The 15166-nt window shown below is 36.6% G+C and overlaps 1 protein-coding gene across 3 annotated transcripts in view; it reads left to right on the top strand.

The window, feature by feature from the left end:
* kcnc3b (potassium voltage-gated channel, Shaw-related subfamily, member 3b) overlaps positions 1-15166 on the top strand; it is a 55253-nt gene that overhangs the window by 33134 nt on the left and 6953 nt on the right. Inside the window, exon 5 of one of the 3 annotated variants that reach the window (XM_059324550.1) lies at positions 930-1058. The exons of 1 other annotated variant lie outside the window; for it this stretch is intronic. In XM_059324550.1, coding sequence (XP_059180533.1) covers positions 930-1051 — 122 coding nt within the window. In that variant the 3' untranslated portion in view covers positions 1052-1058. Of the gene's footprint in view, positions 1-929; positions 1059-10421; positions 12267-15166 lie in introns of those variants that run through there. One more of the 3 variants, XM_059324552.1, reaches the window with a different exon arrangement.

Here is a 15166-nt window from a genome sequence, read left to right as displayed (position 1 = left end):
ACGTAAACAGATCCACACAGCAAGATGCCAGGCAAAACATACTGTCGACATATATATTATATACGTCCAGTGTGCAGCTGATGCAGATAAATACACACAGTATGTACATAAGATCCAAACATTTAAAAATGGGTTGGATGGAAGAGCACACATGAACTTTTGAAGCCTCCAATCACAGCTACCAGTAAGACATACACACATATCCAGTCATGCCGTTACAACACATGCATAAACACTTAGCTCTTCTGCTCTGCTTCTACTGTTTCCACCTCTTCACATTCATGTTGTCTGTGTTTCCATCACCGCTTGGTATCATATTTTATTTCTTCTGTCAGACAAGATTTTCTGTCCCTCTACTACTCTCCTTTTTTTCCCTTCTTCTTCTCCTCAGTCATGTCTTCCATCTCTCCATGGTGTCTCTGAATTGAGTTCTGATTCCCATAATGTCACATTCATTCATGCTCATAAACGATCTCAGTCTTTCTCTGTCTTCTGGACTCAGACAGTTGACCATGCATTAATTTACTTCTCGTCACTTCTGTTTCTCCCTCTCTGTTTCTCTCTCTCTCCTGCCTCGTATTGTCCTTTTTTATTTCTCCTGCCCTCCCCCCTTGCCTTCTGTGATTACTTTCCCTCCCTAACCTGCTGCACATTTTCCTTCCTGACTCCCTTCCTCCTCTGGCCCATCTTTACACCCATTCCCCCATTTACCCCCTCCTATTTTTCCTTTGTACTGCACCGTAACCCCTCTTCCCCTTCTTCTTTTTTTATTTTTTACCCCATGTGCATTACCTTCGTGCTCATAACTACCTGGCACCTTTATTCATTTACTACTGCAATCCAATCACTACCACTGCCGCCAACCTGCACCAAAACACTCCCTCACACTCCCTCCAAACTTTTAACACCCCCTGTTGACAACAAACTAGAGGCAGCAGCCCTGGCACCCAGCCCAGACTCCCCTCTGACTGAGGATTGGTATAAGATGGAAGGGTCTCTGTTACAGCAGGACCTCAATGCAAACTCCACCTCCTCCTGGATCAAACCATAGACCAGAGGTAACACTGAAAAAAAACCCATAAAAATAAAGGAGCCCATAGCCTAGTCAACTTTTGACTGAAATAATTCAGAAATTTTGATCTGGCTCTCCATCATATAGCATGCTTTTACAGTTGCACACACTACACTACACTACACTCACTTTAACACACACGCAGCTGCACACACTATGCATGACTTCAGATCACAGATACACCACCATTTCCACAGTGTTTGTGTCTACATGTTCTATGGAGTTTAAAGTGTCACCCGTGAAAAGTCTTCCCTGTGACTGAGAGTGTGGAAAGTGTGCTGTCAGTTTTTGAAGTTGAGCTAAGGTTAGGTACTGCTTAAATCTCAATATCAAGGTGTTGGGTGGCATTTCAGAGCTCATTGTCTGATTTTTGAGGTATTTTCTGATGAAACCTAACCTCAGCCCAATTCCCAATTACATTTTGTGAACTCAGCGACAATCTCAATAAACGATGTAAATAAAAGATGTTACAAAAAAAAAAAATGGAAAGAAATGGGGATTCTCTGTGATACACACCCACAATGAGTAGTGTGCACAAAAATGTGTGTATGTGCCTTTGTGAGGGAAACATGCATACAAGAGCGCGTCCGTGTGGGTGTGCACATGTGCAAATACATCCAGCAGCTCAAGTGAAAAATAACCCGTGTCCTATGTCAATAACTAATAAAACATAACACTGAAGAAGATTGAACGGGAACAGCGGGTCACGTTGTTGTCTGATGTGCCTCTGTGTTGTTGTTGTCTCTCTCTTCAGGTTGTGTCATATCACGCGTGTGTATGTGGGCTTTTTCATTCTTACATGTTATACACTGTGTCTCTGTCCTCTCAATGCCGTCTGAGTGTTGTGTTTGTGTTGTCGTGTGTGGCTTAATTTTGTTTTTCCCTTCGACTGTTTATTCGTGTTGCTCCCTACCCCACGGACCTCCACCATGGCAAACAAAAGCACACACTGCAATTTAGAAAGGCTTTACCTTGAAAAATACACTCCTTTTTTCCATTTCATGAATCTATATATGTACATGTCTTCATGCACAGGTTAAACTTGCATACTCTTCAGACAATGGGGCTTATTGCTTATATCCTCGAACATTTCAGGCTCAAAGATGTGCATACCTGCATGTACATATGCCCTGTTTTATGTAAAAATCCATTGGCCAGTCTTGATAGATTCACACAGTTGAGTGCAGTGTTGTATGGTGATGATGATCTGTCCAAGGCTAAAGGTCACTGGGGTCAGCGGAGCCATCCAGGTCAAGGGATAGTACCTCTTGAAACATGCCACGCTGAAAACAAACTTTTTCAAACTGTGATCACGCAGTGTCTTACTTCAGCTTTGTAAACAAAGCCAGTTATCACAATACTTCTTTACCAAAATACTGTGTTGTGAGCGTGAAATGGGTCTGAAATACTATTCCCTAGACCATGTGTCTGTGGTTTCAGCGCCTAGTGCAGTCCAAAGTTCAGGACCTTTTGTATTTGCACTTGTGGAGATCCAGATAGAAATCAAAAGGATTATGAGCTGCACTCGGTGACTGAAACACTAACTGACCAGACAGACACACAAACGCTATGACAGATTTGATTGAAAAGTGGCTACATGCTGTCTAAGGTAAGCAAGCCTCGAGCTGTCCAAGCCCTTCACTTACAGGTCCCTGACATTGCTTCAGTTTCAATGGTTCTTCTGTATAACTGCAATTAAAGTGCTGCAAAAATCCCTCTTTAAAGCAAATCAGGAGTCTATTGAAGAAAACAGGTGATGATGTCATTAGGGAGACGCTTCAGGGTTTGGGCTTCTTAAAGGAAAGATATACACTGTAATTCTTGCATTGAGGTTAGGGATCTAAAATGAATCTCTAATATTAAATAGGACTGCACTGAATAGTTTAAAGCTTCATCCAACTTCTTCTAAATCAACATTTGAGTGCAGCTTTTTTTGTATGTTTATTCATTCCGTTTAAGCTCAGTATTTCTTTCTGCACAGCTTTAGATAAAGATCAGACTGCACTTATATTATTAGCATTATACTAATAGTAGAAGTACATTCCAGTGGTTTCTGCATAGGATTGTTTCTAAATTATGTGATATGTCTTCCGGCTGCTAATTTCACCAGGAGTGCAGACAGCAGCTCTGGAGACATTTAGTTAGGGGCTGTAGCAACTCGAATTCAGCCAGCACAAACCCCGATGCAGAGGTTGTGGTCCAGATCCCAGATTCCTTTTCATATCAGCAAACTTTCTTTTAGGGTTTGCCCTGGCTCAATTCGGGTTGCCACTGCTGCTAACTGAAAGTCCATCTCTGAAGTCGCCATCCTCTCTCTTCCCAGCAAAGTCTCCTTTGAGGGACCGCGGGTTGGTCTCACTTATTCTTGTCTTATTTGTAGTCTGATAAACAGAGAGACTGAGATCGGGGCGAAGAGGGGCTATATGACTCCATGCATGGAGCTCTCCTTGTTTTAATAATAATAATTTTATTTGTATTGCACTTTACATTTCAAAAATCTCAAAGTGCTCCAAAAAACGATCGATGAGGAGGAACACTAAGCATTAATAAAATAATCAGGTGTTAAAAGCAGGAACTAGAAAGACAATTAACAAAATGCTTTCATAAAAAGAAAGGTTTTTAAGTCTCATTTAAAGACATCTATGGTTTGTGTTTTAAAAAAACAAACCCAAAGCAATATGTTACAGTCAATGTTGCTATTGTGTTGGGCAATTACAAATAAATCTGATGAATCACTTTATTCAAATTGAGGATTTTGTTTGAGGTTTTTAAATGTTTTTCAAAGTAGTGATGTTATCAAATATGACAACAGACATTTGAAGCTTCATTTGAAAAACTCAGTAGGATTTTTGAATGTAAAGACAACAAAACAAATTCAGTACAGCCCTTTTATTTAATATGTGAAGATTGTTGCAGTGTAGAAAGATTACTTGGTGCTTACAATAAACACTACAGAAATCTGATCTGTTTCTTTCCATCACTGGAACCTGATTCTCCTGCATCATGCGATACAGCCCCCTGATTGACGTGTAGCCGACCTCTTGCCTAGTGCATGTAAATAAATCTTTGGCTACATATAGAAAAGTGTATATACTGATGTTCAAACTCACACAATTACCAATCAGTAAAAAACATCTGTGATCTACAGGAAGACAAACAGTTCTTAATATCTAAAAAATGATCCAACCCCCACTGGGTGTATGTTAGTTAACTCCTTCTTGTTTTTAAAGAGGGATTCTCACGCTGTATAAAACTCATTCTTGTGTGCTTCAGTTGTGATTTATTTCATAGAAACACGCATAAGATGTCTTTGCCAACTTGATTTATCAGCTTTTCAGTTTCTTCTCTTTGATTGTTGGCCATTTGACTTCCTCCCCACCCAATGCAATATGCATGTCTCACTAAGGTCAAACGGTCAATCACCCCTTTGATTGCCCACTCCCAATCACTCCTCTAGACCTTCAAGGATCTTGTTTGTTTCTGTCTCTCTCCCTCCTTTTAGTTCCTCACTATATGTGTGACAGTTGTTGTTGTTTTTTTCTTTAATTCCTTGGGTTTTTGTGCTTCTTTATGTCCTGTGTTTCTAACATGGTGTGTGTGTACACCTTCATTAAGTATTTCTGTGGAGTATTACTGGTGATTTTGTAGAGCCTTGTGTTGTAGTTATTGTGTGTATGCTTTGTGTTTTTTAACGTGAGCAGGATTAAGTTTTATTTATGTTTAATTCATATATTTTGCTGGTTTCTGTGATTATGGTCTGATTTTTTTCTTGATGTTCTTTGAGTTTTGTACAAGTGTGTTTTGTTATTTGATGTTTTGATTGCCCCTATGTTCTTCCTGTGTTCTACTTTGAGTTTTACTATCACCTACTCTCTGTCAATCTCAATTGGAACGACAAAGGAAATTGCCAACAAAACATAAATGGCACAAATCTCACTGGTTCAGGGCATCATTTTCAAGAATTTATTAAAATAAAACCTTTTTTGATGGATCTTCCACCCAAGAATATTAGTTATATTATATATGCTACTCCTGCCAATCCTAAACCAACAATTTAATACACTGTTGAGGTTTAAGAAATAATAAATATCATTATAAACAAGCTTTTATATTTAGCAGGGCGCATTTGCCCTCCATCCACATTTCATCCCACCCTCATTTACCCGATTGTTTACTATTCATAATGAGAATTCATGTTAATGATACTGGTAAGGATAAATTGTTGTTCAACTTCAAGACGAAAGGTTTTTTTAAAATTCACTTAATGGTAGGGCTGGGTATCAAGTAAAAAGTTAAGATACCTTAAAGTGATACCAATACTAATAGAGTACTTTTTTTTCATACTTTATGCGATACACATCTGGAGAATAAAAGTATTCAGTTGCATGTAATTCTACCACCACTTTTCCAAATCCAAATAATTTTTACATGAATACATTACATGCTCGACTTCAACATACCACAGTCTGTATGGTTTGTAGCTGTTGGAGTAGTGGGCCAATCACACGTTGCATTAAATAGAACACTTGCAGTGATTGGATGCATTATTTTCTAGATCTGACCACAAAAGAATCATATTAAAGTTTTATTGGACTGCAGAAGTTTAGATACTACTTGGAACTGGGTTATTTGGTCGATATCCAGCCCTAATTATTATGTAAAGTGGCTCAGTACTACAACTCCCTCTGTGTGAAAATTTGTCCTCCTGTATGCCATTGTACTCATGTAAGACTTGTCCTACATTGTCCTGCATGCTCTACCGTCGTGTGACAAAACCAGCGTGTTTTTTTCAAAACAATCTACAAATATTCTTTAGTCTGAGCCAGATTTTTACTTCTACATATGTATATATGTACATCATATACATATGATAAATATGTATGTATAAGTAGTTTATATTTATAAAAGATTTGAGCTTTAAGATAACATCTGACACATATGGGTCTGTATGACCTACATACAGATAACAAGAGGATGAAGGATCTAGTTTCATGTCATTTAGTTTCCCCAAAAGACATGGAGGTACTGTATGTACTGTATGGACACATTGTGGCTTCAGTAACGACCATGAAGGGATCAATACATCTAATAATGGGTAACAGGAGAGCACACCATCTTTAACAGGCAATTGATCTCATGTAAGGATGATACAGTATGTGGCCGAGCCAAGAATAGAATCTGAAGAGTCAGCAAATCCTGTTCCTCCACAGGAAGCACACACTTATAGGACATATGTGAATTTTAAGGCGGTCAAGTAGCTGTCTTCCATCTACATAAATACATGCATACATGATTGATTAAGAAAATTATTTCAGCCCAATTCAGTCCGTTTAAAAGATAATTTCCTTGGTAAACAGTCTGGCCAGAATATTTGGAGTTTCTCCTCTCTCTGTTCCTCTGTGTCCTCCCTGTCCATTACCTCCTCCTTCTGTGATTAACACTCATTCTCCATCCCATCCCCAGGCCGCCACTGCAGTGCAAGTGTAACTAAAGTCTGACTGTAGGTAGGTACGCACTCCATCTATAGTGTAAATTAAGTGTGACTTTGGGCAGGAATTATGTCATCACTGAATACAGTGACAGCCAGACTCACTATTTCCCAATAGACGGTCCCAGAGCACAAAACCCCTGTTGATGTTGTAAATACAGTACTTAGCACAGTGAGGAGGGAGCTAGCAGACCGTGACAGACTGCAGTGGCTGAGACATGATTAACTTTTATCAGCATTCTAACTGTCATTTATGAAAACACTCCTTGCCTTTAATTTTACAGAGCAATACTTTTATACACCAGCAGAAGAAAACGAATGTAGCCTTTGGTTGTGAAGCAGCGTATATCTGTAAATCATCAAGACCATGTTCCTGCCCCCTCCCATTATTCTTCATCGATTTCACTTTCATCTAATAACCAATATACCAACTCTTTATTCCCTCTTTTTCCATATTTTCCTAATGTCATTCTTGACAAGTGTTTTAAATCTTCTGTTTCTACAAAGACTTAAACTAATAAATAGCAGAGCCTACATTAAAGATTAAATTATTAAAGAATTAAATGCTGCAGTAATGACCACCTGTGTGTTTAGTTGTTCAGCCTTAGCTTGGTTGAAATTCATAATGTATGTGAAACATAGCTTTGGTATTCTGGGAGCAGTGTGTATTCTTCCCTTCATTATTTCTCTCCTCACGCTGCATACTGATTTTAGCACCAAAAATAGATCCAAAGGGATTTCTCAGCAGGATCAAAACCTTTCGTTGTAACTTCATATAAGGGCTTCCCAACTTTATTTTAGTAAATGGCAACGTCAAATCTATAGCACCTAAGTAACTAGTAATATTTAACCTTAAATCAGCTGAGCAACATTTCTTTATAAGCTTTTGGGACAGTTAAATTAATATACAAGTAAATACAAATAATTTTATTCAACATAGTAAATTAGTTATCTAATATTCTGATGTCAAATAGCAGCAGTTTGATGTTAGGATTGCATTTGGGTCTTTCCACACCAACTCACCTGGACGTCTCAGTTTGCATTTTTCTTGGAATAAATTGTGTGAAAACTTAAAGTCATGGGACCTTTTTAAAATGTGATCTTCCACTATGCATTTACACCATTAAGGAAAAAAAAGTGTTTCAGGGAAATTGAAGTAATCCATCTTGGGAAATAATACATTAAAAATACCTTGAAAAACTCAATTTCTTTTCAGCTCTGAAGCTATATTTAGTTAAATCTGTTGCACCCAAGTTTAAAGTTTTTAAATGCAGCAGCAAATAACTTCAAATAAAATAAGAATCAGAACTTGGTTGTAAGAAAGTGAAAACTACAGGATATATAAGTTTTGGAAAATTAAAGATTATTTGTTTGGGAAAAAAAAAAAAACTTTTTATTAATTTGATTACAGTAAAACATTTACCAACAACTACATACATGAATACATGTTGCATATTATTCTTGGGGTTTTTCTGGATGTTCAGTATATTTTTCACTCCAATCTAGTGGATAATAGGCAACTGGTGAGGTTTAGAACATGCAGACAGTAATTGATGATTGAATTTAGTTTTGAGGGTCGAACAAAAGGTCCCTTGGATTTAATAATTTTTTTACATCATTTTAAACATTAACTTGGAAGTCACGGTGAGTTTATCAATGCAGCTCTGACATGGTGAGGCTGATATAAATTAGATTAAAGATATCTACTGTTGGTAATGTCATGTAAAACACCTATTTTAGAGTTTGCATTAACTATATTGCTGTACCTCTGCTATAAAAACAGGTTGGGTGTTTTTCTGTCCCTCCTGTTGTTGGCCTTCAACTCCGATTTATCATCACAAAAACTTCTGCCATTTGATGCAACCTGACAATTTGTCTCAATACATTTGGGTGGTATGAACAAAAGAGTTTTGTGACTAAACTTGAGTTTGAAGCCTCGCCACAGATTGACCAGACAGCTTCTCAGACAGATCTGTGTGGGACATGCAGCCTCAGAAACCCAGTGAAAATGCATCATCAATATTTCACCGAGTTGCCATCCGACTAATGTGCCTGAGCTAGTCAGAATAAAAAAAGGACGTTTATTTATGGTTGGCTCAAATGATGCGTAATCTAGAGTGGTGGAGTGGTGGCCACTGTGCACCACAATATATTCTTCCATTCCAGCAGGAAGGTACAAAGGGCGTCATACTGTACCAATGGGTGTTCTTTGTTGTCTGACTGTGGCCTTGTGGTGGTTGGAGTTTGACAAAAACATACATAACTTGGCAACTTTGTCGCAAACTCTGTTACAGTTTAATTGCATTATATTTAACTTAAATACCAGCAAACGTAAAACATTCCTAATAACACTGTTAAACTCCATCCATTACAGGTCAGTTAGCCATTGTTAGGGCAGATTATCTGCCACCTACCAATGGTGTCTTTCACTTCACCTGATGCAACAACACTCTGTCAGCACAGCACTACCTTCTCTGTAGCTGCTTCCTACAGGGGCAATTTAATGTCTGCATGCTGTGTTACACACCAAAAGTACAGTGGGAAAAGACCCAAAGGCCAATGCAATATTTTTTCGATAAATTGGTTTTGTAAACCACGTCTATGTATTATATTTAAGTCACTTGCACGAGTGGGGGACATTCCATTGTTCTGACTGCCCAATAGTCTGACAGATTTCCCAATGGACTGAAATCCCATTAGTCTGACAGGCCATTAAACCAAAACCAAAAATGCATCGCTTCGAAGGCCCAACAGTCCGAAAATACACACTAGAGTTGTGTATTCCAGTTAAATGACTGCAGGTCTGTAGTCAATTATGGTCATGAGTTAAATAATGGTTGGGTTTAGGCACAAAACCACTTGGTTAAGGTTTGGGAAAGATACTGGTTTGGGTTAAAATGTCACTTGTGCATCGGGCTTCGGAACAATGGGTTTTTCTTTTTGGGATAATGGCCCATCGAACAAATTGGATTTTGTTCCAGTGGGAAATTCATCAGAACATTGAGATGTCGGAATAATGGCATGGCAACCACAAGTAGACAAGTGCATTAGTAAACCATGTGTCATTTCCCACTGTAAACAAAATGTAAACTGATCTCAGGATGCTTTTATCGGGGGATAGGCAGTGTTTTTAAATATTTTAGGGAGGACATTTTTGTGTTGGCCATTTGAAGTTTACAGGAGCCAAAAGCAAATACTAAATGGGCTGTTTTTGAATCGTAATCCAAGCCTAATTAAATATTTTTGCAAATCTTTATTATATTGTTTAAGCTCTCCTTTTTTTTTTACCTTAAACTTCATGTGGTCAACTCCAACACTGTATCAGTGATATCTGAGTATTTATGACATGTGTTTGTGTTGAACTGTATAGTTGTGGCCAAATAGTTGTCTAAAACACCTTAACATTGCACATTAAGCTTCACATGATAAAATGTTGGGTGCTTTATTCAACGGGCTGTGATAGGTGTTAAATCTCTTAATATCAAAGAATCTTTTGTTTTTCTGTTTTGAAAAAAAAAAAAGACATATCATAACTCGCATTTTCTTGTTTTGTCTTGTCTTGTCTGTCTTGTCTGTGTCTTTCCTGGTCTGTCCTTTATATGTCTTTATGATTTAATAACATTTTCAATTTCTTATCCTTGATTTATTCTCTTCACTTCTTTTCAATTTTGATTTATTCTTATAACACCTTAAACCCCATGTTCATGTTTCAATACTATGTAACCTTCATAACAAACCACCCAAACATGCCGAAACATTTAAAATATGATTTACTTTTATTTTATTTGCATATGATATAAAAACAATAACAAATAATGCAATCTTGTGAATAAATTGATGGTTAAAATTATTTTCTTAAAGCAACGGGCTACGAGAAATCTCGCAGTCTTAATAACATATCGGGAATGGCTGGATCATCACTGCGGCTCGCTCCTATCACTAGCCCTCCCTTTGAAAACTATGAGGCCCCGGGACCACTGCGCCGCTGTCGCTCCCCCATCCCCTCCATTTTGTAGCAAAAAAACGGATGTTCATGATTGGATGATAAGAGATGCAGTGGATTAGCTGTGAACTGATCGCATTGAAGTCTACATTTGGACTGTACACTTTGCAAAAACAATAGCAATAACATAAAATGAACTTGAATGTAGAAAGAATGACCCCTTGTCTTGTGGATGGTTTATGATGCATGCATCAGGTTAGCTGATGGGGTCAGCTTTAAAGATACACTGTTATTTTAAATTATAAGAAGAAATGTAAAACATTTGGATTGGTTAGTGAATAAAGAATAAAATAGTATCAGATATTAGTTCTAAAAAAAGTGCACAGTTACATTTTTAAGTTTAGGATTAGGTGTGTAGATGGACATCCATTATTAAATGTTCTGGACCAAACAAAACCGAGCTTACAACACTGTCCAGAGAAGTGACCATAAAAACAAGATACTTCAGTTCATTTAGCCAAAGACAAAAAAACGCATTTATAGATTAGATTGATGTTTTAAGGGTTTCTACTTTCTGTCTTTTGTGAATATTGATGTATGTACAGCGTAAACATCATTTTGGTAAATCCCTCTAAAAGACAGACTCGACTTCTAAAAGTCTCAGTATTAACACTTCATTTTCTATCTCATCATTGTGACATCATTGGACACTATGGTGGTAGTTTACACAGCAAAGCTAAGAGATGTCAAAAGAATAATTTAAAAAAAGAAAAGAGCTTAGCTTAAATGAAACGAATAGAAGTATTGTACCATAAGAGCTCTCTCGATTGAGCAGCCTAACGTGACTCTTGAAAGTTTATTTTATTACATTGCTATTAGGAGTGAACACTTAAAGGTCTATTCAGTCACTTTCTGTAGCAGGTGTAAGCATGTTGTCACATACATTGACATATATCTACCATCATCTTATGCATCATATGCAATTATAACAATCATATTAAAAAACAAAACTGTATGCCCCCAAAATATATATAAAATATATTATAGCAGGATAGTTGGCGTTTGGAGACGATGTTATGGAAGACGAGCGTCATGGGATTGATAGAAGTAGCCAAGCTAGCACTACATAGTTGCTTACTACTGGCCTTTATGGGTTTGTATGAGCGTATGATATTCTACAAAATTTGATTCCTAGCCGTCGTCCGTCACTTGGACACTGACACTGATCTCTTTTAACGGTCTCTGCTTGGACTGGGAGCTCCCAACATGGCTGAACCAGTTTACGTTAACTGGTTTTCAGACAAGATAGCTTGTAATTTGCAATGCTGATTGCTAGCTAAACCGAATGACCTAAAGCCATTTAATGTTGGTGCTTCGGACTAGCACATAGACCCAATCAACCCAGTTGATTCTGTACTCGTGGAGGCAGATGAGTACAGATGTTTAGCATTTGAAACTGGGTGAAATAAAATCCTTGTAACTGTGTTTTATCTCCCAGATTGTCTTTGGCAAAATAGCACAATGAATCTATCACATTCTCAGTAATAATTTCTATTTGATGATAGTAAATGACTGAGTGGACCTTTTAAAGTAATGCTAATCGGAACAGTCATGTAAATGAAATATCTAATTACAAACCTATGATTTTTCAAAAAGAAATCTAAAGGCAATGTATTAAGAAAGCTACTTAAGTACAACAAATATACTTATACGATAAGATGTGAATGACTACATAATTATATACTTAAAACAAATACAAGCACTTTACTAACAGACAATGTTGATTTACTAACCGTTAATGCTTGCATGTTGGGATAAGACTCAGACAATGTTAAAACAAATGAACTGATTGAACTTGTAGGAACAAACGCCTCAAACTAAAGATGTTCAGCTTTTCTAAAAATCTGTTTGCTTCTTCTTCACTTTTTAGGTTTTTTTAAAATATATTTTTTCCATTATTTTTTTTGTTTTTGGTTTCAATGTTTGTCTAAAGCAGTTTTAAAAAATACACTTTAAAAAAGATGAAATGCAATCAAAACAGTTGGTTAATCTTTGATTAAATATAAACAGTGGTTACAATATACAATTCCCTTTGATAATTTAACATAAACAATCTCTTTTAGACAATTTATGGTTTTAATTTTTAGTTATTGCTATCCTTGCATGAAAACAGAACATAGTTGAGCAAAAACTTTTTGAAAATAATAACATTCACATATGCAATAAACGTGCAATATTATGTTAATGCTGGAAACATGCTGTGCACATACATATGTAAATATACAGATCTATTTTTAATCTTAAAAATGCACAGACTTTGTAGGCAGTCTACCTATTATCTTTGATTTAGCTGTTCCAAGAAATATTACAATGACATCATGAGCCATTTGTCTTAATTTATTTGTTTCAAGTCAATGTGGTCTTACTGGTCCTTTAAACTTTTTGATGTTGTAGCTGCCATTTTTAATTGTTTGAGTTTTGTAATAATTTTTTTTACCACTTGTACTGGTAATGTGTATTTCATTGTAAGGAATGACTTTTCTGTACCACTGATTGTCTAAAATAAGATTTGTTAAAAAGATACAATGTTGTATTTAACTGTATTTAAGTTCTTTAACGAACAGAAATGTAGTAAAAATGAAATCACAAGGACAAAATGTAAGTACTTTAGAACCAATGGTGTAAAGGGAGAGAATTGACTTGTTTAGAGAGTCAGGTCCTGATATGCTTACTGTCATAATCTATGGTTCTGATCGCCATTTTGTCTAAAAATCAATGTGCTTCCAGACCCCTCAACTTTGAGAACTTAGATATGCAGTATTATGATTTTGGATGAAAAGCAATGGCATCACTTGATAGTTTGCTTGGAACTTGAGAGGTTTGTAAAAAGTTACAGTGTCTCATTCATGACCGATCCTCCCATAAAGTCACCGCAAGAAGCAACGCTTGCCTGACTTCGTCTCATACGGGTTTTTGAAGGCCATCACACATATTTTCAGACCGATGTTGCTAAAAGTCGTGTTTATACTCAATATTGTTACATTTCACCATGCTGTAAAAAAAATCCAATAATTTAGTGTTGTCTGAAAATACCTGAAACAGCATGCGGAGCTTTGTTTCTCCAGTGAATCCGAGCATTTTTATCACAGCAGCTCCTTAAAGTATAACGTCTACGTGAACTTAGGGAAGGTAGGGAAACTCTGGGATAGTATGTTTTTAGATTGATTAAACTTGCAGGAAAATGTTTTTTGAACATGTTATGACATTTATTGATTGGCCTGGGTTTATTCCTCAAATCTAATCCTAGTCCACATCAGCAAACCTGAATGTTGGCATATAGTTTTTGGCTAGCACCACTTGTCCACCATAAAACCTCATTAAACCTTTTAAGTGCACATGCATACCGTATAATCTTAAAATAACTCCACAATGTGGATGTTAAAATTTGAGATACTAAATGTTTTACATGCTATAACTGACAAGATATGGGTGAGAGATAATCTCATATATCTTCACTTTATAGTTTATGATTATAGAAGTTTTGTATTTGTTCATATTTGCTTTGTATTGTAACGAAATTGATCATAAGAATGTCATAATTCTTGTTATGTTGATCTTAAAAGAGTCATATCACATAGTTGTGGCCAATGCAAATCACCTAGGACACTCTGACATAAACATTGTTTAAGTAAACAAAACAGGCAGATGTTGTAAGTGCCTCTATGAGGCCCCTGTAGGCTCTGATGTCAATATAGGAGTTCATGCAAACTAGCTAGATTTAACTAGCTAAACCTTTGAAGCAATGCTTAATAGGTCAGCGGTTATAATTGAATATGTACATATCTGTATCTACACATGTGAATACATTAAAGTCATACGAAATTAATACATTTTCGCATATTTTGTGAGTATGAGGCAGGACTGATTCTAACAGAGTTGATTGACTTTATATGTGTGTGATCAGAAAGGTCCTGCAGCGGTTATTGAAGTACCAAACTACACCACTTAACCTGGCTTTCTAGGGAAAACAAGAAATTATGTTGTTTTATTTATTTATTTATTTACTGTACTGTTTCCATGTGATACTTTAAAAGCATGCTATTATTAATTCAGCTGTTATGACGATGGAAAGTTCTTGGTTATGTGTTATCTACTCGGACAAAAGCTAGTTCCACATGGGGTTAATGCATTGTATTCTACTGTATATGAATGTACAGTACATAATAATAATTAATATTTCACTGGTTCTTGCTGATGTGTCCTGACATGCATGTGTGGTACATGTGCAGCTTGGAGAAGGAGAGTTCAGAAACTGATCACTTATGGATTTAGTAAACATAGGAATAGTTAAAGCTGTTGCACTGTCAGTATAGATTTTTAACTTTGGGGAAAAATATAAAACTGCTGTTTGATCAACTTTGAATTGTGCATTAAGCCGATTGACAGCAGTTAAACCTCTGTGTGTCTGTTGCTATGGTGCATCATATGGTGTTGCATTAAGAAGATGGTAAAACTAATATGTGTTTTCCGCTAAATCACGGACTGTAGCAAAGTAATGTAAATTTGGGCACACAGAGATGAAACAGCTATCAATCCTGTTGAAAATGCATTGCTGGACAGAAAATGAAAGAAACATGTGGGTTAATTTCACACAGTGGTGTGC

Source organism: Centropristis striata, chromosome 21, assembly GCF_030273125.1.
Source record: "Centropristis striata isolate RG_2023a ecotype Rhode Island chromosome 21, C.striata_1.0, whole genome shotgun sequence".
Taxonomy (NCBI): Eukaryota; Metazoa; Chordata; class Actinopteri; order Perciformes; family Serranidae; genus Centropristis; species Centropristis striata.
Note: the sequence above shows the minus strand (reverse complement) of the source record. Positions and strands in the feature narration are given on the sequence as shown.